The sequence below is a fragment of the Crocodylus porosus genome, unplaced genomic scaffold, assembly GCF_001723895.1.
Source record: "Crocodylus porosus isolate Cpor-Errol unplaced genomic scaffold, CroPor_comp1, whole genome shotgun sequence".
NCBI lineage: Eukaryota > Metazoa > Chordata > Crocodylia > Crocodylidae > Crocodylus > Crocodylus porosus.
The window spans coordinates 26,501,027-26,525,320 of record NW_017728916.1 but is presented as its reverse complement, the minus strand read 5'-3'; the positions used below and the strand labels follow the sequence as shown (position 1 = coordinate 26,525,320).

The window sequence follows — 24,294 nt, the reverse complement described above, 5'->3', positions numbered from 1 at the left end:
AATCTCAAGAAGGCAAAAGTTAAAACCCAGTAGTTCCACTGACGTATCAGTATCAGTTAATATTTGAAAAATTGTCTAGGAGCATACAGTGAGTTTACTATCGGAAATATTAATGGTGATTTGAGATATTTACCCTGAACATAAGTCTGACCTCTTCACTTAGATTGTTAAGGAACAAATCTCCCAAGAAATAATGAGATGTACTCTATTGAGTCAGATGCACTGAGCACTGCTTTAAATCACTCTGATTTTAATATGTGTTTAAATTGAAGCAGGCAGAATTTACCTGACTGCAGTTAAACATGTGCTTATGTGCTGTGTTCAACCAAGGTGTAAATGAGTAGACATTAAACTCTTTATTAAAATACTCAAATTCAGGGTCTTTTCAGACTACCACTCACTGAGCACATCTACAAGTGACACTACATCACTATAGCAATATGCTATGGTGATGTAGCATCAGTGGTCACAAATTGTGATGTTACAGCTATGCTGCTCTAGCAATGCTCTCCCTTGTTATAGTACATTGCTACGGTGACATAGCAGATAAAAATAACTGTGCGCAGTACACAGGGTGCAGTATGGGCTGTTACTGTGTCATCTGTTACTGATGGCGCAGTAACAAAGGTGCCATATGGACACATGTAGACACACCCACTGTACATCCAAATTTAAAGAGATATAGCAGCAATTCCCAAACTGACAGATTGCACACCACCAATATAAAACAAAAAACCTTAACTACCACCAGCATTTTTTTCAGTTCAACCTTAAGTACCACCAGCAATTTTTTGTCGTACAAACTATTATAATAAATCTGTTAATGCATACCACTGACAGGTTGTCTGCATACCACTCGTGGTACATGTACCACAGATTGGGAACCACTGAGATAGAGTTAACTCAAATACTGGTCAAAAACCTACCAGAAATAGGTATACTAAACAGATGGCCACCAAAGATCTGAGCTTAAGAAATATACTAAAAATATACTATGTGAACTTGAAGAATGCATTGGCCCAAGACTGCAATGTTAGTAGTTGCTCACATGATTAGTCTCACTGAATCTGAAGAGAATAACTGTTACTCTTTAAAATAACTCTGAAGAGAGATGCAACTGTACCCTACAGAATGGTGTTTGGAGAACACTGGGTGCATCTACACATGCATTTACTATGGTCTAGATTTACTCTGGTGTAAACTAAGCCAGAGTAAGGGTTTTTCTGGCAGGCATCTACACATGCAGAGATTACGGAGCAGATTTGCATCCAGTTTCATGCAGCCCTGCAATGGACCCCACAGCCACCAGGGAGAGCTCTAGGCTCCAGCTGCAGCAGCCAGCATCTGGCAGCCCTCTCTAAAAGCCAGCCCCGCTTGTTGCTCTCTGGCTAGCTTCTTCCTTGCCAAGGAGCTGCATGCTAAGTCCAGGGACAGCATAGGGCAGCTTTCTCCTTGGCTATTCTGCCTCCCTGCACTATGGATGCTCCAGTCCCCGCCCCTGGCAGCAACAACCAGTGCTCCATGATCCTGTTGGCTACTGCACTAGCTCTACTGGCCTGCTACACTGACCACTGCCTGGCCCATGGCTATTTTGCCCTGCCAAGCTCCCCCATGAACAGAGATTGCCTGCCTGGCTGCAGTAGGCTGTCCAAGGTCCTTCAACACCACCACACCACTGCTACCACCAAGGACACCAATGACGGGCTCCACAATGCCACCTTTGGACACCTGTTTGGTGTGGGCAAGGCCACCACCAGGGAGGTTGTCCTGGAGGTGTGCGAGGCCCTCCAGGATGTGCTGGGGCACACCGTGCTCCACATCCATGACAGTGGTGGCAGGGTTCCATGCACTGGGATTGCCCCAGTGTACTGGGGCCCTGGACAGGACCCACATCCCCATCACCTGCCTGCTGTATTGGAGACTGGCCCTACTACAGCTACAGGGGATTTCACTCTGTGGTCCTGCAGGCTCTTGTGGACCACCATGAGGCCTTCATGCATGTCAGTGCTGGCTGGGCAGGCAGCACTAATGACACCCAGGTTTCACAACTCCAGCCTGGCAGAACTTGTGGAGAGTGGGCAATTTGTACCAGGGGAGCTAGACCTGCAGCTAGGCACTTTCATGGTCCCACCACTGCTCACTGGGTCCCCACCTACTGACTCCTACCCTGGCTCATGGATCCTTACACCAGCCACCTGGTCCCTTGCTAGGCCTACTTTAACAGGTGTGTGGGCTGGACCCATGCCCTGGTGGAGTGTGCCTTCAGCCTTCTCAAGGATCATTGGCATGCCATCACTACCCGCCATAAGGTTGCCAAGGATGACTTCCCCTGGGTCATTATTGCAGCCTGTGTGTTGCATAACATCTATGAGGCCCAGGGAGTTCTATAAGGCCTGGGTAGAGGAGGCATAGTGCGTGGGGGTACCTGGAGGTGGGAGCACCACCTGCAGCAGCAGCAACAGCAGTGTTGCCCCCTGTCCCTCCCTGCTGAAGCCAAGCACCGAACAGAGGAAACCAGAGCACTGGGTGGGGGAGGCTCTATCTGACCAACTTCTCCTGCACTCCCCACTCTAGCCCGCCTGCCCTGCAAACAATGGACCCTCCACCCCCCTGCCCACCTCCAGCACCATGCTCACTGCACACATGCATAGGAAGAACAAGTCTTTATTCCCCTAACATCAACCAGAGATCCCCTCCCATTCCAACACACAGAATAAGGGGCCATGCACTGCACTGCCCAGCCTCAGATTGGGGGTCAGCCATGCATGGGTGCTCAGGTACCCATAAGTCAGGCAGGGCAGGCCTATACCCAGGCAGCTGACGGCCAAGCCCCCCATCCCTATGTGTTCCCCTGGGGCCACTTGTGTGCTGGGTGCTGGCCACAGGCACCCTGCCTCCACTGGCTTACTTTTGTGCCCCTTGCAGTTTACAAGCAAAGGAGATACAAAGAAATGGAATGAGATAACACCTACTTAATCTCTTCAGAGAAGAATATTTACTTGGATTTGTCTTGACTGCAGCCTCATAGGATGGTGGGAGGTGTGAGAGGTTCTGGAAGGACCTGGAAAAGGAGAGATCATACGGCTCCGTAGCAGAAGTAAGAATATTGTTCATGCGTGGTTTTTCTGCAAAAAAAGAACAAAGTCATATCCACACAGGGCACCAAGACACAGAGGGAATGAGAAAGACATTTCATTCCTACCCCACTCTTATTCAGGCCAGCCTTTACAGATTTGAGATTAGTAGCTCATTAGGCTAGCATGGTCAATGCACACCACTTTTTATAGTCAAGAGAATGATTCAGCCAACATCACTTTCAAGCCAGCCCTTGTCTCCTTTGCATAAATGAACAATTACAATACAACTCCTAAGACTCAGGAGCTGGGTTTTAACTGCCTCCCCCTACCCCCACTCACCCCAAAGGGGTCGGAAGCTACATCACAGCATAGTGTTCTAACAACCAGGACATAGGATGGACATTATGCAGTGTTTTCTTCAGTATCCCCTGCCTCTTTGAAGCAGGCCTACCCCCACCCATCTTTGGATCAGCCAAGAGTGAGAAATCTGTGAGTCCAGAAGAAAGTAAATGTGAGAAGTCAGGAGAAAGGGTGTGTGGCTCATTGAGATAGATGAAGCTCTATAAGGGAAGGGAGCTATGTTTTAGCATGAATCCTTCCTCCAAACTGGGCTGTAATTTCCCCACTGCTCTTCATTATAAATCATAAAACCATAGAAAAGTAGGGCTAAAAGGAACCTCATGAACAGAGTTACCATACATCTGGGTTTTCCCAGACATGTCCTCTTTTTTGGGTCCTCCCATCTCTGTCCAGGTATTTTTTTTTAAATATCAGCAAATGTCCAGGATTTTGCTTTGCCTCCACTCAGCATTGAAGTTTTTCCCAGCACTTCCTGGCTTGCCCAAGGAGCTGCTTTGGACTGGGGGGAGCAGGGAAGGGCTATTGGAGGCAGGGGTATCACATGGTCTATGTGCATGCCCTAGCAGCTGCAGGCAGGTAAGTCTGTGGCGGGTAGAGGTTGCAGGGCCAGGGCTGGGGACTGTAGAGGGGGTGGGAAGGTGTGTGTGTTGTGCTCACATGCATGCCCACTGACACTGCGGCTGCAGTAGGGCAGGCAGGCAGGGGAGGGGCCTGCCCTTCCAGTGGGGGAAGGGAGTAGGGGGGAAGGGGGTTATTCAGGGGCAGCCGGGAGCTGCAGGGGTATCAGGGCTGGAGGGGCAAAGGGCTGTGGGTCAGGAGTAAGGGGTATTGGCACAACTGTGGGGGGGCTGTGGCTTGGGACTGAGGGACACCCGGGAGGGTACTGTGGTTCACAGGCAGGAACAGGGAGCTGCAGGTTGGGAGTGAGGGGCACTAACATGGTCGGGGGGGGGTACTGTAGATCAGGAGTGAGAGGCAGCAGCAGGGATGTGGGGGCTGTGGCTTGGGAGTGACAGACAGGGGCAGGGCACAAGCAGGCCTCTCACCACTTTTCTTTTTTTCTTTGGCAGAGCCTGCCCACTCAATGCAGGGGGCCTCGGAGCTTCATCCTAGCTCTAACTTACCTGCATATCTGTTTGAAATGCCTCAGGATCTATAATAATAACATGCTTATTCTGTCTGTCTGGAGCGTCTGTCTGCAGCACTCTGATTGGTTGTTTCAGTAAGCATTGTGATTGGCTGCTGAGATAACCAATCAGAGTGCTCTGGACAGACAGACTAAGCCTATTATTATTATAGATTAGCCTCAAACAAACAAGAATTAAACCCACAGGAACAAAGTGGGTCACAAAAGCTAATCCATGTAATAAGATAAGAATCCTAGCCTCCGTTTAAAGCACACTTAACCCAGCCCAGTTTGTGGAAGATTTCTTGCTCACAATTTCCTGTGCAAACTGTTTTTTATTTTTTTATTTTTATTCATTTATGATTTTGCCTGAGAACAGCAATCCCAAGGTCAGTAATGAAGTATCCAAGGAGGTTGAAGTGTTCTGCCACATGTTTTTGTATCTTTCTGCACCTTTCAGATCAGTTTTAATTCATTCTTACGCTTAGAGATCATCCTCTCTGTTCAATGTAGACAGCAGATGGACACTATAAGCAAGTCATGGCATATATGCCATTTATAAAGTTGCAGGTGAATGAATTTTGGATATTGAACTCCTTGTTATTAGGCTCAGTGATGATGTGGTCTGTATTGATGTGGGGACATGGCAGGCTTTTGGGTCCATTGCAAGGCCTCCTGCCTCAGTGAGGCTAAGAATTCATTAGTATTTTATTTTAGAGATGATGTTTGAAGTTGTAGGGCTGTAAGCCAGGGCATGTGCATCTCCAAAGGCAGTCAGCATAGATTTATAAATTAGGTCAAACAAACAACCTCCTTCTTCAAGAAAACTAGTTGGGTAGATGAAGGGAATGCAGTAGATAAAGTATATCTGGGCTTATGGAAGGTTTTTGACAACAAAACATGGCTTTCCCATAAACAATTTGTAAAAATGGGGACTACACAAAACTACTGCCTTGTGGATAGAAAACTGACTCAATACCTGCAAGCAAAGGGTAATTATAAATGGATCTATGTCAGAATAGCAGAAGTCCCACAGGGGTATGTCTTGGTCCCAGTGCAGTTTTACATGTTTATTAACAAATTGGATGCTAGAATAGAAAGCTTCTTGACCTAATTTGCAGGTGACACAAAACTGGGAAGGAGTGTGAACATACTGGCGGACAGGAATGTAATTCAGAAGGAATTGTACTCAGAAGGAAGTCAGAAGGAACTTGGCATATTGGAAAGCAAAGCTGGAGCTAATAGGCTGAAGTTCAGTGCTGACAAATGCAAGGTGTTATACCTCAGCTACAATAATAAAAAACAAATGCAAGATGGGTGACAACTAGCTGGATAACAACACTGCAGTGAACAATTTAGGATTCCTGTTGGATTGTGATCAATATGAATCTGCAGTGTGACACAGTTACACAAAAGGTGAATGTGATTTTGGACACCATCAACAGAAGTATAAATGGTGCAAGTATAGAACAGAAGGCGCAAGACATGGGAGATAATAGCACTTCTTTACTTGACATTGGTCAGGCCTCATCTAGAATATTGTGTGCTGTTTTAAAAAGGCCTCCAAATTTTAAAAAGGCCTCTACATGGACTGCCACCTTGATGGAACAGATAGGGTCATCATATACTGAAGACCCTAAGAGCTACACTGTTGGGAGTCTTGTACTCATGGTTGGGTCAACCGTAGCAGAAAGGTCAAAGGTGAGGTATTAGACAAAGAGCAGTCCAACATAACATAAGGCCCTCAACTGTGGAGCAGGTGAATGAAGAAGGCATACTTCTCAATGGCTGCAAAGGCGGATGAAGGCTGCAGTGGAAAAGCAACCCCAGACATCTTGGATCTTCTTGCCACTGGATACAGGTTGCTTTTCCACCAAGATTCATGCAGTTACTGATGCTCAATGGCCTCCTCATGTAAAACAAGTAACTCACAGGCTTCTCCCACTGGATCCAGCCACCAATACCCATAACCCTTACAAAGTCCTATGGTGAGGGACAGGTGGTGACAAGGAGAGACCAAGTGATTGCCAGGAGTCCCTAGCCATGGACCCACACACAGGCAGTGGTCACATATTGGTTACTCCACTCTTGGAATGGGACAGGAGGGTAATTCAACAGCCACAATTTTTCTTTTCTTGACCCATCAAAGTGATCATCTTTGACCATGAGGGATTGCCACTGCTGCCACTGATTTTAAAAAGGACATAGAGAAGTTAGAAGCAGGCAACAACAATGATAAAGGGCTTTAAGATGGTAAGTAGTTGAAGGAAATAGGTATGTTCATCCTATGGAAAAAGGTAGTTAAGAGGGAACATAAAAGTGTTCAAATACCTGAAGGGCTGCCATAAAGAAGATGAAGAACACTTTCTCTGTTGCTGCACAGAGCAGCATGTGGCCCAATAGCTTGAAGTTTCAGTAAAGCAGATTTAGATTGGATATTGGGAAAAATTTCTTCACTGCTAGAACAGTGATGTACTGGCACTGCCTAGGGAAGCTGTGGAATTTGCATCACTGGAGACATTTAAGGACAGGTTGGATAACCACTGCCCAGGAATGATCTAGGAGTAGCTATACTTATGCTAGCTATGGGTACTTCCCGGTTTTCAGGGTTTTTCTGTTTCTGCCACGTAGGACTGAGAAGGAAATGTTGTCCCCTCTGTTGTTAAATGTCACAGGGTGGTAGTTTGTTTCTTTGTTTCCCTTCCTCAGAAGCCTTGGGTATTGGCTGCAATCAAGACCAGGGACTTTTACTAGGGCATGCCAATCCTTCAGCTGGAACTAAAACCCAGAGGTTCTTGGCTAGAGGGTCTTGTCTCTCTGCTCAGGGTAAGACTGATTGCCCCATTAGAGGTCAGGAAGGAATTTTACCCCATGGTCTGCTCGGTATGAACTGTTCGGGTTTTTGCCTTTCTGTTGGGGCTGTTGGGGGAGGGGGTGTTGCCTTCTTCTGCAAATGACCTCTCAACTGTATTTTGACAACCCTTCCAGCAACAAGACACTTGGGATGTCTACACATGCATTTAGGTGCACCTAAATTTAATGTGTGTTAGCTTAATGCTTATTAAGGCTATTTAGGCTTATGTCTACACATGAATGTGTTAAAGCAAAAGCAGGTATCAAATTTAGTTGTGAATAGCCTAAAATGCCATTTTAAGGTGCATTAAAGGCATTTACCTGTAGACATGCACCTTTAGTGTGCCTTAAATTGGTCTAAATTTCCTTAAATAAGTATGTCCCACTGACCATCATTGTCACTCAGCTTTATTTGTGGCAGTTTAGGTTGTGTGAAAGGGTTGGTTGTGTGTTTTTAGTAATAGGTTACACAAAGATTTACATAGGATGGTTTAGTTAGGGATGTTTCTGCCTCAGGCAGGGGGATGGAGTAAATTGGAGCTTTTCAACCCTACTTTTACATGAATCTGTTCTAGAAAGTAAACTGGATAAGCTGGGTCTTGCAACCTGGGTCTTGTACTTCCTGATTCAGAGCCCTAACCACTAGGCTATTGGGCAAAATATGTGAGGACCCTACTCCAGTATCTAGTACCCACTAGTCATAAGTTTTTGCTTAACTATAATTTTGTGACTTATATATGCCTGGAGAAGATGTGTACAGGGCCATGTTCCTACTCAGCCAGAACACCATTCTCTTTAACTGAACTATACTACATGTTGTATGGGACTGTAAACTGTGTGTTAAGTATTAAACTCAGCAGTTTCATGGCTGGGTAAGTGTCTTTTGGATGCATAACACAAAATAGGATTCTTCCCCTCCAGCATTGCCCTGAATGATGTAGCACAACAGGCCTAGATTTAGCACAAACAAATTGAACCAGGATTATCCACTGGGGGGTACTATTCTACCCATGTGGTATATACGAGTTCCCTTTCATTAAGGTAATACCATGAACTGAAACAAAGAGTCTACTAGTCGAAAATTATACCCAACATTCACAGTAAATTTGAGAAGAAAAATTAGCAATTTAGTATTTGACGAAAGACATAAAGAAAGCTTGGCTACTGAGGTTACTTATATTGTTACTGACTCTCATCAGAGAGTGGGTTTTAAAAAGTTTGCATCTATTTCTAAAGAGTGGATTGATTGTGTATCCCATCCAGATCATGCTGGATATAGTTCAGTGTAGAGTGGTGGATGCTGAGTCGGCGAAACCACCTCTCCTTACCACCACCTGGGCCTCACAGTGTTGTCCCCCTTAGCTTCTCAGTGTCCCACTCTGTTATCTCACCTTCCATGCCTTGATGTTAGAAACTGACAGGGAGGCTGCCCATAGAGAGCAAAGAGGGTTTTGGATGGTAGGCTTTTGTCATGGTTGAGGCCCCCTGGCTTTATCCCACTTTACTTTGGCTGAGTGTAAGCTAAAACCAAAAACATGAACATCTGGTCCAAACCCAAGGGTTCCCCTCCAGGGTTATTCTTGCCCTGAGGAAGCCCTTGCCCAGAGGACCTGGGTATTTATATGTTCCCAGTTTCAGATGCAGGGTTTCCTTCACCTCCACTGCAGCTCAGAGTCCTTCCTCTGGTTTCCCCAGCACAGCTCCTGCAAGGAGCTCTACCCCCTGCAGTTCCTACAGCCAGGCTGTCCCTCTGTTTGGGTCTTGTGCTTGTAAGTCCCTTCCTCAGTCATCTTAACCTCCAATTCAACCTAAAACCTTGCACCTGGGTCAAGCAGGCATTTTGCTTCAGGGCTCCCAGTCTGTATTAGCTTATCTCAGGGGTTGGAGAGAGTCTGTCACCCCTGGGATCCCACCCTCTTTTAGAAATGGGGTAGGGTCCCTGTTAAAGAAATTAATTGAAATTTAAAGTTTCTTTCACACAGTTAAATAAATTCTCTACATGCCCATATGTACAGATGTCCAAAACTTGAAGACTATTCTAAACTGCACCAGCTGGCTCTGGTCCCATACGGACCATCCACCATCTGCGATCAGATGGAACACATTACATTCCAGTAATTTCTGTGCCTGATATACCCCTTTCCACCCCTGATATACTGCTGCATCATAATGTTCATGGAGTATGCAGACTCTAGCTTTATCAGCTCTGAAGTGGCTCTATTAAATCCTTTAATGCTTCATTTTTCTAACTCCTACCCACCTTGCCTCTCCCAGCAGTGCCCCCTCCTTCCTCCTCCCCCTTTCCTACTCTTTGTATTCTAATCACTGATTTCTATTTCTATTTAGAAGCTCTGCTTCCTACAATCCCTTTGCAGTATCTGATGAAATAAGCTGTTGCTTATGAAAATTTATGCATCTCTGATTTAGTTAATCTGTAAGGTGCAGATCTACACTGGCTTCTGCTTGATTTAAGACTATCATGGCTAATTAGTTCTCTCTATCAACTCATGGGCATTTCCCACAGACACCAGAGTAGTGATTGGGAAGTACATTAGGGTCTTGTCTTACAGGTGTTCGGTATGATTCATCAATGTTGCATTTGTTATGTTGTAACTGATGTTGTGTGGCAAATGATATATTTTATATCTAGTTTTTTGTGGCATACAAAAGTATTGAATCATGATTTTCCACTGGTATTCTCTTCAGAAAGGGGAGCTCATAGGCCCCACTTGTCTCCTCTAACCCTTTGGATAGGTTTGCTCTTTCATTTACTTTCCTTCTTCTAGCTTCACATTGTCAATATTTCTCTACAGTTTTGTATCTAAAAAGTAAACATATCTATTTGGGGGTTTACACTAGAGGTCTGTTTATCTTTTGATTTCCTTGTATGCTTATATATTGAAAATAACTCTAAATTTAAAAAGTAGTTAATTCCTATGATTTAAAAAATAATATTTTAAATAAAACAGACAGAAAAAGCACAGCATATTGTTGGGGTGATACCAAGGAGCAAGTAGATAATTGGGTATTCTTCCTGGTATCAGAATGAACACACACTGACAATCTATCGAAGACAAGACTACCGAATTGCCAGTGGGTCCACGTCTCACAAGAAAACCACTCTCTCTCCAGTCTCTTGGTTCTAATCCTTAAAGGGTATTTACAAAACACCTTTCACAGATGAGCCTACAAAGTGCATTCCATCAACCTACTGGATACAAAAAGGCATGTGCTAAATATAGATGTTGGATTTATGACACATTATAACCTGCCTAACATCTGACTCCCCAGGTAACCTCTCCAATTTTTGCCAGCTAGAATCATTTCCCACCCCCCACCCCGCCAAAACCTGTCTCTCACCCTTTGACTACAGCTACATTCATTGCCACCCCGACCTGTTTTTCACTCATTGACTACCTCAATTTATATTTTCACTGACTGGCTTTCTTGCATATGTACTGGCTTCTGGCTGCTTTACTATTCCATCCAGGAAGAGCACAGACCAACTTCAGATGCTTCCTCAGCCTGACAAAGGGTATCTATATCCAAAAGCTTGCAAAGAAGAATTTTTCCAACTATTTGAGTCAGTCTAATAAAAGATACCAGATTTACCCAAAGAACCTTGCCTCCCTTAATTATGTGTTTGCTTTATTTAGATTTAAAGTAATAAGAATACATATTTGCAGCTCTAGGTACCTTGTGTAATTAAATACATGCCATTAAATTACATTTTCAGCAGCCTTAAAATTATCAGTTCCACAGAAACTTAGCCAGAGAGGCAGCACATATTGCTATTGTAACTTACCCTATGCACACTTCATATTGTAACTTACCAGCACTACTTCATACCCTATACTTTTACATGAGCCATTCTTTTTTAATATTTATGTTTATGTGAGAAAGTAACTCGTACTTTAACAAATTAAACTTCACTTGAATGAAAAATTAGTAACTGAAAAATTCAGGTTAAATCTGTGCTACAGATGTGGAACATTTACCTAACTGAGTCAGAGCCAGGGACCTTATCCTAGATCTCCCACATCTGAGGTAAGTGTCTGAGCCATATTGAGATGTGGTTTGAAACCAATACATTCTTTGTTACATAGTTTGGTTTTGACAAAATTTCATTTTTGTTAGAAAAAAAATCTCAAAACAATTACAACCAACTCAGTTTACAAGCTTAGTCCCATTGACTTTAAATTCACTTAGAATTTATTCCTAAATTACTTTATTTCATCATCACATGACCAAATGGCACTTCCATAGCTGCGTGACAGAAATTTCTGACTCTTAAGCACATTTTGAATTACATTTGCATCTGTGGCAGAATGGATTTCCCTGCATATGTACCTGATGGAAGTAAAATGGAGACAAAACCTCTCAACTTTTTGCCCAACAACTTAGTGATTAAGGAACATACCCACATTCTAGCATCCCTCCAAAGACTTAAATCTGGATTTCTTGTTTGCTAGCAAAAGACTCTAACCACCAGACCACTAGGTACTGCCACTAGCCCTCCTTTTGAAGTTGGCTATGCACTAATGCACTAATCCAGCATTATAAATGTGCCTTCTTTGATCCTCTTCCTCTCTCTCAACTGTGTAAAAAAAAGTGAAGTACCTGTCAGATCCAGAGAGGAGTTTAACATTTTTTGAATATATTGTTACCTAAAACTATTGAAAGCAAGAAAGAACCTACCTATCTTATTAGCTAAAAGAGAGAGGAAGATGGAAATGGAAAATTCCCAGACAGAAATACTACGTAAACTGGAGACAATGCTGTGTTATAGGTCTATAAATTAAGCATGTGCTACCTTGGAAGAGCATTTGAGTTTAAAACAATACTACCCTCCCATTGTAGATCTAAAACCATTTTACTTCTGAAAAAGAGCATCTGTACAGTGGGATACACATGTTTTGAGATATACATAGTGGCTGCATTGACACAAGATACTGACTGTGCAGTCATTACTGTGCAGTCAATAAGTACTTGGATAAAGTACTAAAAGGGGAATGCACGGGTGACTGATGCAACCTTTGGGGAGGGGAGTCTCCCCACGGCTGATCTTGCTGACTGGGAGGGGTCCCCCCATGGCTGATCAGCAGCGAGTGTGGCCAGTCAGGGGGTGCACTGGCACTCTCAGGTTGTGTATACACCTGTATGCATTGCCACTGGGGGAATGTATAAAAAAGTACTAAATGACTGCACCGTGACCCAAGGTACTATGCAGTAGAACCAAGGAACAGCTTTTTTTGTGACACTGAAGGCCTTGATACATGTGCAAGTGATTTATCTAAATGTGAATTCAATTTCACCTGATTTAGATGCATGATCATGTAGATGAGGGTTATATATGTTCATTCAGTCATATGTATTAAGTTATGTACCTTGTAGTGCCACTGGATGGTGCTTACATGCCATGATGTTTTTTAAAGAGTAGATTCATGTACTTACTTCCATTTCTCATGCTTTGGGTGGCGCTGTTTTAGACAGAAAATATATCTATTTAATTTTAATTCAGCTTTAATTACTTAGCTTTAATTTAAATACTCCAAAAGCTTAAATATTTAAAGTTTAAATAGTTAGCCTTAATAGCTTAGCTTTAATTTAGCTGTAATTAATAATATATATGTATGTATATATGTATATGAAGTATATTAAAGCTTTCCTCTCTGTAAAGAATAAAATGTATTTGCTTGCTATTCTGAGCCTGGTTTCTTCATGGGGGGAAGAGGGGAGAGGAAATGGTTACCCCACCATTTTTTGTGGTCAGGGACTACTTGACTTCACAGTGTTAGCAATTACCAAGTTGATTGCCCATTAGTGTTCCTATCTGCTAGCATTCCAGTTGCTGTCCATTTTCTTGTGAAACTTAAAGGCTGTGTGGGCATTCTTATTTTAGCAATGGCAGCCTGGACTTCTAATTATCATAAGAGTAAAATTATTGTGGTTTGGCATATGGGTTAATTTAACAGAGCATAATGCATAAGACCATATAATCTCAGCCACCTCCTCACTGTAGCTTAGCTGCAAAAATGCTTCAGGGTCTCAGGTCTTTCACTGAAGGTTGGGGGGCTGCTGGGAAGGACTGAAGGGCTTGAGCAAGGCCAGGGCTTCAGTGCGAGCTCCCTGTCCCAGCCACTCTCCTGGACTTCAATACCCACAGGCCCCCACAGACCCCAGGCAGCTTGGGGCCTGGCTTCTGCCTTGGCTGTTAGTCACACACCTCATCCACCACATTTCTTAAATATAGCTGTACTGAATAAAGTTCAATGTTACTCAGAAGCTCATTTCAAGGCTTAATGTTGTCTACAAAATGCTTTGAAATCTCGTATTTTGCACTTCATGCTAGCATGTTCACTTGCAGCAGCTCAGAGTGGTGCAAATTTGAGCCAGGGCTTTTTGCCTCAGCGCACATGCCTGGACATGCACTTTGGTGTGGTGCAAGTTGTGCCACTTGGGGCAAAATAACCCTGCATGGCTCCTCCTAGATCTGCAGCAAGGGGGAGCTAGAGGCTGGGACTAGCACCTGTGCTTGCCCCAGCAATGTAAAAAGCTGCCCTGTCCTCACCCCTTCAATACAAAAAGCTGCCCTGTCAATTAGCTCAGGACTACTGGCTCTCAAGAGCTTCTGAGGCCCAGCCAGTTGGTACCTGATGACAATACCCCTTGTGCCAGCTGGACTGTTGAAGCAGCCCTGAAAGTTCCCTGCACCCTTTATCCACTGCAGCAGTCTGGCAGTGAGGGCTGCTGCCTGGCTGTGACCTGCACCTGCTAGACCCAGATGGGGACTGCACAGTCAGTAGAGACATCTGCCTCTCTGGGCAAGCTGCCCACGGGCTGTGGTTGCAGAGTTGGCTGTTGTGCAGCACTATTGCCATGTGTGCGCCTGCCCAGCTATCTAGGCAGCTATTGCCTGGAAGATGTTCTGGGTGTGGTGGCCTGCTCTGAACTGTCAAAGCATGTCCAATTGGCCAGGAGGTCAGCCAACTCCAGCTGGGTCCAAGGTGCCAGTTCTGAGTGAGCTACTCTGCCTGGATCCTGCCACTTGCCTCCCTAGCAGGATTTCTGGTGTTCCCTATTTGAAAACTGAAAAATTCCTGATAAAAAAACCCAAAGTCATTCTGTAAAATACCCTGAAATCCATGTTTCTCCATAACTGAAACCAAAGACCATTATAGAGAGAGAGATAGTGAGAGATAGAGATAATCTGGGCAAAGTTTTATTGATATATCTACAGTGTTAAAGTAATTTGGAAGCCTACCAGTGTCTCTATAAAAAAATAAATTCTAAATACCTAAATGTTTTGCTGTTTGCCTTTGGTTTTCTTACCATACAGCAATTAGAGCTCCCCCCGACCCCTTCACTAACCAGGATGTAGGGACAGTTGCCCCTGCAGCCACAGTTCCTGTCAGCAGGTTTCATCCTGTCTAGCAGATGGGCACGCAGGGTGTGTTCTGGGGCGATGTAGGGTTTGCAGGAGGGGGGGTGGGAAGAGTGGGGGGATGTGGGGGGTGCCATGGGGTGTATGGATAGGTGTGCATGGATCATGGGGGGACTGAGGGTGAGGCTGCTCAGAAGCGGTGGGTCCCCTGCCCTGCACAGGATGCAGCCTCCCTGTACAGCTCACGGACTCCCCCCCACAGGGCTACAGCCCCCCCAACATGGGCCACATGGCCCCCACAGGGGCTTCCATCCCCCTCCCTGCAGGGCCCATGTGCCCCATCCCTGCTTGCTCCCCCAGGCCCCTGGATTGCTGCCCCACCTGGCCCCATCCCCTGCCAGTTCCTGCACCCCCCATGGATGCCCCACCCAGCTCCACCCCCTGCTTGCACCCCCAGACTCCCCATGGCTGCCCCACCCAGTCCCAGCCTCCCAGAACTTAAAAAAAACAACAACAACCTTGCACTCACCACCACCAGCAGCAGCAGCCAGGGTCACTGGGGCCTCCTGGCTGGTAAGTAGGGGCTGAGGGGGGGCTGGAGGATGTGGGGATGGGACCATGGCCCCATCCCCCGCCTGCCTCCCCGAGAACTCCTCATCACTGTCCCACCCAGCTCTAGCATCCCAGCAATAAAAAAAAAAAGCCTCACACTCACTGGCTGTAGCAGCTGCTATCAGGGTCACTTGGCCTTGTGGCAGAGCCCCTCCACATAGCACGGGACAGTGGGGAGCAGCAGGGTCTGGCCCTGGCTTCCTGGCACTTACACTGCCACTGCTTCATCATATGGGTGTGGCCCAGGTCGGCAGGGCACTGCCTGGCTCCATGCACTGTTGGGCAGCTGGGGTCACTGGGGGTGAGTGGTGCTGGATCCTGGGCGACAGCTGCAGGGGCCCCAGGTTGTGCTGCAGCACCAGGGCAAGGGCCAACCATAGAGACACTCTGACTGGCTACCAAAGCATCTCTGTGGAGGACGCAAGCCTCCGGTGCAAGAAAATGTGCAGCACAGGGAATGTTTTTTTGCTCCTGCATGTGCCTCTTGCAGCATCTCAAAGGGCTTTGAGACACTGTAAGAGGCACGTGAGCGCTCATCTGGATGCAACCTGGAGTGCATGTTGTTGCTTTCCTTTATTTATTGAAAAAGACTAGAAAGCAATAGAGATGAATTACACACAGTCTATATACTTTTCTTCCTTTTAAAATATGAATTCCTCATACTGCACACTACATAAGGCAGATATTAAGACAAAATTCATTAGGAGTGCTAATGTTTCCAGCAAATTTTTACTCCTCCAAAGAATAAGAAAACACAGTCCTGTGCTACAACATAAAGGGTCATACTATGATTGTTTCTTTACAAAGCTAAAAGCTTTTTCTTTTTCTGACCTTAACACTTTCTTCACTGTACCTAACATGGAGTGTAACTTTTTTATTAGTATAATAAATGAAAGTTTTGCCCCTCCCATTGCTAAGACCATGACAGTCTTGAATTGTATCTCTATGCATACTGGAATTTTCAGTGTTGGCACAGCGTTGCATCCCAGGGGCAAGACATTCCTTTATTTGGAGGATCTGAGTTTACAGATCTTGCCATGATTCCTGGCAGAGAACTAGCAGTTTCAATACATCACACTCCAAACTTGGCCTTTAAGCATACCAATGCCCACCTCTCCACCCCTTCATCCCACCCTGACCCCAGGGGTGATTGCTTGGAGGATGAGAGGGAAACCTCCTAGAACAATGCATTGCCCACTCCACTATAGTGTATGTCGAGTGGCTACTTTCATTGTTGGCAAGTACCATCTCTATCTCACACCTGTGTCTGTGCACTGCACCAATCATGCCCAGTCTCAGCTCCTTCTCATACCCATACCTCTGCCCTGCACTTAGCATGTCTGGTTTCAGTGCCCTCTCATACCCATGTCTGAACCCTGCACTGAGCATGCCCTGTCTCAGTTTCATCTCACACCCATGTCTGAGCCCTGCACTGTGTGTACCTGGTCTCAGCACCCTCTCACACCCATGTCTGAGCCATTACAGCTGCAGGACAATTCAGGATCCCACTGCTTAAACTTCCTAGCTCAAGTGGCTACTTCAATTTTCAGAATGGCAAATTCCAAGGTGATAATCAAGTACTTTGCATTTCTAGCAACAAAACCCGCTTTATTTATTTCACCTCACTCATACCCACCCACAACAAGGAAGCATGAAGATAAGAAATGACAGGCTGTCAAGCTATACCTGGTGGACAAACTATGTAACTCTTAATGCAGACAACCCCTGAATCACATTTGCATGATAGATGTTACAAAACCAGTCACAGAACCTGGTTCAACTACATCTGGTTTAACTAAACTACATTGATCAAGCTTTAGATATCATGAGATGATCAGGCCCCAAAACAAGATTTAACCCCATGCGGATGTATCATGTTACAGGCTGATACACATTACCAGGTTGTAAAGTATAACATCTATAATGGCCTTGACTGCACAGGGCTCCATGCTTTCAGCCAAAAGATTGGTACTGCAAAATAGTCATGGGCTACTGTACAGTCAGTGTCTTGTATAGACGCAGTCAGTGACTTCATACCTTTGGATGATTTCTATTACTTATCTTGACTGTTGCCTATGTAGACAAACCCTATGTGTCACAGGGTACACACAGAAATGCAGCTCCCTGCTGGAACAGAGAAGGCTTTGCAGGAAGTGTTCTGAGTTACAACGATCCCCCAGACCAAACAGAAGTTCACTGTTGGTTCCATGGAGGGGGAGAATCCAGAACCTTACATCAATGAGGAGTCCACTGTAAAGTCAGCAGAGGGAGCAGAAACTGATAAAAGGAAGACCAGAATCATTAAAGAAGCTTGACTAACCTATGGACACTTTTAGAAGCAGGAAGGATAACTGTGACATGGATGGTGGGAGCCAACACAGTTTGGAGTGGATTGTGATTCATTTGGAATGTTTTATATATGAGACAACTGAGGCAGCAGCATTCTACACACTAGAGTGCACCTGATTGGGTTTGTGCCCCAGGGTGCTGGAATGAAGGTAGAGAGCTTAAAGTCCTGGCAAAGTGGAATGGAGTGGGGACATAACAAGCACTTGTACACATGATGGGGTTTTAGTCCTTAGAGTTGCATTCTATGTCCCCTAAATTGAAATGGTGAGTTTTTAATTGAAACAGTGGTTTTTATTTTTCCATCACTGTATATACATTATTGTCCTGGCAACTGCAGGTGCCTGATGAAGGCAGAAGTGGTGAGGGGCCCGAGCCTTTTTTTTGGGGGGGTGGGGGTGGAGCCTGCCTGCTTCTCCCATGGCCAGGGGCCATTCATCTGTGCCATCAATCTATCAGCTCACCTTCTGGACATGGGAAAGGTGGGAAAGCTCCACCAAAAACAAAAACAAAAAATCGGGCCCTTCCCCCCCCCGCCTACAGCAGGCTTCTGCAGACAGCAGGACAACTGGCGCCACCCAGGAATGGGATGGCTTGCCCCTGGGGCAGTGAAGAGAGGCAGCAGGAGGATGGCTGGGTGTGCTGGTGGCCAGAGAAGACAACAGGGACAATGCATGGGGTGCAGGGCCACCTGGGTGAGCTATTAGCTTCCCCGAGCCTGCCCGGGCTTCCAGCGCCCCATGCACCATTCCCGCAGCCTTCTCCAGCTGCAAGCACACCGAGCCACCTTCCTGCTGACTCTCTGTGCATCCCCAGGGGCAAACCAGCCTGTTCCCAGGTGGTCCCAAGCATCCTGTCAGCCTCAGGAACCTGTAGAAGGCAAAAGTGGTGAGAGGCCTGATCTTTGTTTTCTGCAGAGCCTGCCCACCTCTTCCATGGCCAGGGGGTGAGCTGACTAACGGCTGCAATGGTCCAAGTTGCAATATTGCAAAGTAAACTACATTGGGGGTGTAGTTTAGTTTGCAATGATGCAAATTCATTTAAAAACCCCAAGACTTGCATATGTGTAATTTATGATGTCATTAAGCTGCACAAAGGGAAATTTTCTTCATGTGTACATGGTAACATTATCATGTGTAGAAATGCCTGATGCTGTTGGGAGGGGAGGTGTGAAAGCCAACAGTTAGGTTAATCCTCCTGTAACCCTGCAGATACCATAGTTTGATATGCTCCTTTTGCCTCCATTTTATGCTCTCCTTTACTGAGGGCTTGGAGCTTGTGCCCTGGCCACCTACCCATAATTAGGCTACTGCTAGATTTCAAATACATAGAGAAGAGATAAATAAATGGAAAGGGATTTTAGCAGAAGTGGATATGAGGCCCTAATCTGAGCATGAAATACTGCTAAAACAGGGGAAAATAAAGTTTCTGGCCAAATAGAAGAAGAAAGGAAAGGAGCCGGAAGGAATGAACAAACATACCTTGAACTATTGTTAAAAAAAGGACAGAGAGATGCAGTTTGGATTGTGCACCATCTGTTATGATGCAACTATTACCTCTGCATAGGTCAGCACTACAAGTTAACTATATCTCCTTAACTTTGTTAATGAGGGTTAAAATTGAAGCATTTTTTCTGTACTTCTATTGCTACAGTATCATGCAGAGGTAACATTTACATTGTAACAGCTCATGCTGGTACCCTCTGATAACCAGACAGTTGTTACATCTGTCTATCCAGTTAAGGCATAAGATGATGTAAGGTTCTGGATCAATAAGGAAATCATCACTGAGGCTAAGGATATTGCTCGTCCCCATGAGAAGTTTGGCCATTGAAATAACTGGCTGTAGGAAGCTAAGATAATACCACAAGTTTACATAGCAAAAGAAGGGTGATGGGGTGACCAGAGAGGGACTACTAAAGGTATTGAAAAGCTGGACTTGGCTTCCCAGCAGTACATGTGGCAGCAACTTGTTCTCGCCCTCACACACTGGCTGCTGCTGCCAGTGCCTGACCCATCTGCCCTGGACACATTGCTGTGGGCGCAGTTCAGAGTGGGTTGGCAGGCGGAGTCGCCATGGAGACACAAGCAAGGGGCACTAGGCTAGATGGCTGGGATGAGGCTGTGGGGCAGGAAGGGAGTGGTGCCTGGGAGTGGGAAAAGTAAGTGGGACTGGAGCCAGGACCAGGTTCAGGGGGCAGTGACAGCATGGGACTGGGGCCTGGGACAGAGCCATAATCCGCTCCCACCACATTGCTGTGACGTGCTGGTTCCGCTGGTTCCTGTGATGTGGCAGGCCCTTGCCTGAGGAACCAGCACCTATCACAGGGACATACAAGGAGCAGATCATGGCTCTGATCTGGAATCCTGGTTCATTCTGCCACTGCCTTGCAATCCTGGCCCTACCTGCCTGTCCCACTCCCGGATGCTGCTCCCAGTGTCCCCATGGCCTCATTCCACCTGCCTGGCTGAGTGCACCCTGCCCACAGGGTCCTGGGCCAGTCTCCATGACAACCCAACCTGCCTGCCCATGTACTCCATCCGGCACCCCAGCAGGGTGGATGGGCCCATGGCAGATAGGATCAATTTGCATCTTTCTGGTTATCCTGCTCCCCTTCTCCGCCCCCACCCTGCTGGGTGGTTTAAACTTCTGTGATGGGGGGATGAGGCCAGGTCAGCATCCTTCACCCCTGGCCCTCCAGAGCTCATCAAAACTCCTTAAGTGGTCCTCCAGCCCAAATAATTGCCCACTTCTGGTTTAGAGCATAACTGATATGATCTTCACTACTTGCCAGCTTCAGGAAAAATGCCAGGAACAACAAAAGCCCCTCTACATAGCCTTCTTTCACTTAATGAAAGCATTCAACTCTGTCACCTGAGAAGCACTATGGAGGATCCTTCTGAAGTATGGTTGCCCACCAAAATTTTCACCATTTTTGCCTGCTACACGATGGTACACAAGTAGTGGTTCTCAGTAATGGGTCTATCACAGATCCCTTTGAAATTAAGACAGGAGTGAAACAAGGCTGTATCATTGCTCCATCACTTTTCTCAATATTCCTTACTGGATGCATCTATACAACATGCTTTACTGAGCATTAGACTAATTTAATACAGAGTAAAGCATCAGGGTCTACGTGTGCGCACAACTTACTGCACAGTAAATTAGGCTAATATGCTGTTTGGTAGTACCAGCGAATACAGCTACTAGATCAATGGTGTATTAGCTACTGCACAGTAGAGCATGTGCAGATAGTGGCTGGGAACAATTTGCTCCTGATCAATCTAGGCAGCAGGGGGCCCCAGAGGGTGCGTGTATGTGGGGGGCGGGCAGGCATGGAAAGGGGAACTGTCTACAGTTCCAATGTGGAGCTCAGGATTGTAGTCCAGCTTGGCAATTCTGGTTTGGAGAGATGTCCTGTCGCTGAGCTCTCTTCTTGTTTGGCTTGCTGAGGGGAAGGGGGAGCTCTCTGTCTCCTGTCCCAGAGCAGCTCAGTTCCCACATCTCCACCCCGTTCCGGTGCTGCTTGTGCTTCCACATCTCCCCCAAGTCTCACCAGTGTTTAACCGCATGCTCAGGCACGGGGCATCACCCCTAGTCAATGACACTGAGCTAAGCTACAATCCCAAGCTCCACACAGCTGAGAACTGTCCCTCACTCCAAGATAGCTACTTCCAGTCCCTGGATGCCAGGCTTGACCCTTGTGCCCCCACCAGCTTGGGGCTGGCACTGTGGGAGCCTGGAGCTCCTCCCAGCTACGGCAGCAGGACAGAGCAGAGAAAGGGGGCAGACCTGGACTCAACAGCTCCCACTGAGAGAAAATTTACTCCCAATGTGGGCGCATCAGTAGATACGTTCCTGGGCACAGTTTACTGCAGCTTATTTTAATGTGCAGAAACCTTAAGGTATATGAATTGAATGTGTAGATGCACCCACTGTGATGCTACATCTGACCATCAATGAGCTTCCAGATGGAGTGGAGCTCAACTATTGAATGCATGGTAAGTTTAATCTCAATCAACTTTGAGCCAAAACCACAACCACCCTAACCTTAATCAGTGAGCTCCAGTATGCTGATGATACTGTACTGTGTGCTCACTCAGAAGCAGACCTTCAGGGAATCACTGACGCCTTAAGTGAGGCATACAAGAAAATGGGACTGATGCTTAACATTCAGAAGACTAATGTCCTCCATCAGCAAACTCTTAGTGACCAATCTCCATCTCTGGTAATTCAGATATATGGTGAGACTCTGTAGAACACTGAGTATTTTCGGTATGTTGGAAGCCATCTCTCGCAGAAGGCTGACATTGACAAAGAAATCAAACTTCATTTCTAAAAGTGGAAATGCAGCCTTCAGGTACTTGAGGAAATGTGTGTTCAGAGATTGCAACATCAGTTCTGAAACCCAGCTCATGGTTTATCAAGCAGTCATGATCCTCACCTTAGTGTACAGAAATTTGATGTGGACAACATACAGGAGACACCTCGAATCACTGGAGAAATAACATCAACACTGCCTGCAGAAGTTCCTTCAAATTCAGTGAAGACAGATGCAATATTAGCATCCTCTCACAAGCAAACACCATAAGCATTAAAGTGATGATCATCTGACATCAACTTTGGTGGGCTGGCCACATCATCTGGATGCCTAATTCCAGACTCCCAAAGCAAGTTTTATTCTCCAGCTCAGTCGAGACATATGCTCAAACGGAGGCAGAGAAAGTGCTTCAAGGATTCCTCAAGGCCAACTTGAAATAACTTAACATTGACATCAACTCAAAAGAGACTATCACCCAGCGCAGCCTTAAATGGAGGAAGAGTCTATTGCAACGATATCAGTACACTCTGTTGTTGTACTCTTACAATAACAACAGAAGATGGAAAATCTAGGGTGGCAGAAACAGCATGTGGCAGATGGAATCAAGAATCTGGAACCATCCACCCCACATGGAAACATGTGCCCAAGTTGCAAGAGGGTGTCTCAATTCTGGATCAGTCTCATCAGCCATCTTTGGACTCACAGATAAAGCAATCATGGAAAAGAATCGCCCTTGACCATGAGGGATTGGCGATATATTGCCCTAAGAAATCCTTGCCTCTCACTTAATTTCTAGACCATCACAGCTACAGCATCACTCTTACACTACCATATCACCTGGAAATGAGAAATGGCCTAAACCATCTACTCTGGGGTCAGATCTAGGGCTTGGAGGATAATTCAGTGAAGGCTTAAAGTGTGATTACACTTTAAGTGTGATGAGTGATTACAATTAGGTGTTACCCTTTCATTCCTTCAGCTGCTGAAGGGGGTGTCAAGAAAAGCAAAAAAGAGCAAATCATGACAGCTACTTGTTATAAACAGGTGATCTTTCTTACAGAGTGAGAAGGGGTGGTCTTTCTGGATCATTTCACTTTCTTGCCTTTACTTTTTATGCCTCCCTCTGTGACCTCTCAGTGATATTCCCATGAATGGAATGAATGCCCATTGACACCATATCAAAGATTTTTTAGGCAGAGTCACTTAAAAGCATGGTGTGGCAATCCTTTTTTAGAAGCTGCAGCTCTCTCAGATCCTGTTTGCTTGAGGTTCAAGCTGATGTGATCATCTCTCAGGGACTATGCATATTGCCTTTGCAGTTCCTATAGACTCTGTGGACCCAACTGAAAGGGACTAAAGGGAGCATGGCAAGGTGAGATAAAGGCCTGTGCACACTCTGTCTGAAGAATCTTAATCTCTGAGGGTATGGATATTTTGGGAAGGACTCTGATCAAATTTAGTTGAGTTCAGATGGGTTGTGATCCCAACAGCTAATAAGTTCAGACCCTGGTTGTTCTTTATTATATATGCTTAGTCTAACATAGCATACATATATAAGCAATTTCATCTTGTATATGGGCAGGGTGACAAAGATGGGCTCTTCTTTGCTTGTCATTACTGCTCCCCCAGTTATCTGCATCTGTGAGTGCACATTGTGGTTATGGACATGAGTACAGAGCCTCTAGTCATGAGGAAAGACAAAACTTGTATTTAATTGAAGTTATGAATAACTCTGTTATATTTAAACATGTACATTATTAGAAATATGATCCTACACTTAATGGTAATAGAATAACTTACTCATATATCAATGACATATGAACAATTCTATTACCATTAATGTATTTTAATGCCAGTATGTGTAACAGGCTGTCAGAGGAAAGTTACAACATGTGTAATTTTGCTCTTTATTTTCTCTTACCATTTGTAGGTGTCTGGGTTGCACTGCTAAGTACCAGGTGGTTATAATTTTGCTCCTGGTCATCTGAAATTCACAGAAAAAAATATCCCTTTAAGAAATAGTTCAGTGAATACACTGATCTGCAGATGATAATTATGGTTTGCATTATTCACAAGAAATCTCAGCATGATTAAAGAAAGGAGAAGAAAATGCTTAAGAAAGCAGAAGTCTTTCATGTTATTTGATTAAACTTCCAGATGCTAGAGGAACATGATAATGGAAAACTGCATCCATTCTGCTGAGCCTGAAAATTGG

General features: G+C 45.4%; 1 protein-coding gene across 1 annotated transcript in view; it reads right to left on the bottom strand.

The window, feature by feature from the left end:
* Positions 1 to 24,058, bottom strand: part of SHISA6 (shisa family member 6) — a 48,306-nt gene extending 24,248 nt beyond the window's left edge. Inside the window, exons 1-2 of the mRNA XM_019536509.1 lie at positions 24,001 to 24,058; positions 2,973 to 3,125 (exon numbers count right to left, since the gene is read on the bottom strand). Coding sequence (XP_019392054.1) covers positions 2,973 to 3,114 — 142 coding nt within the window. The 5' untranslated portion in view covers positions 3,115 to 3,125; positions 24,001 to 24,058. The remainder of the gene's footprint in view (positions 1 to 2,972; positions 3,126 to 24,000) is intronic.
* Between the last annotated feature and the right edge of the window lie 236 nt (positions 24,059 to 24,294).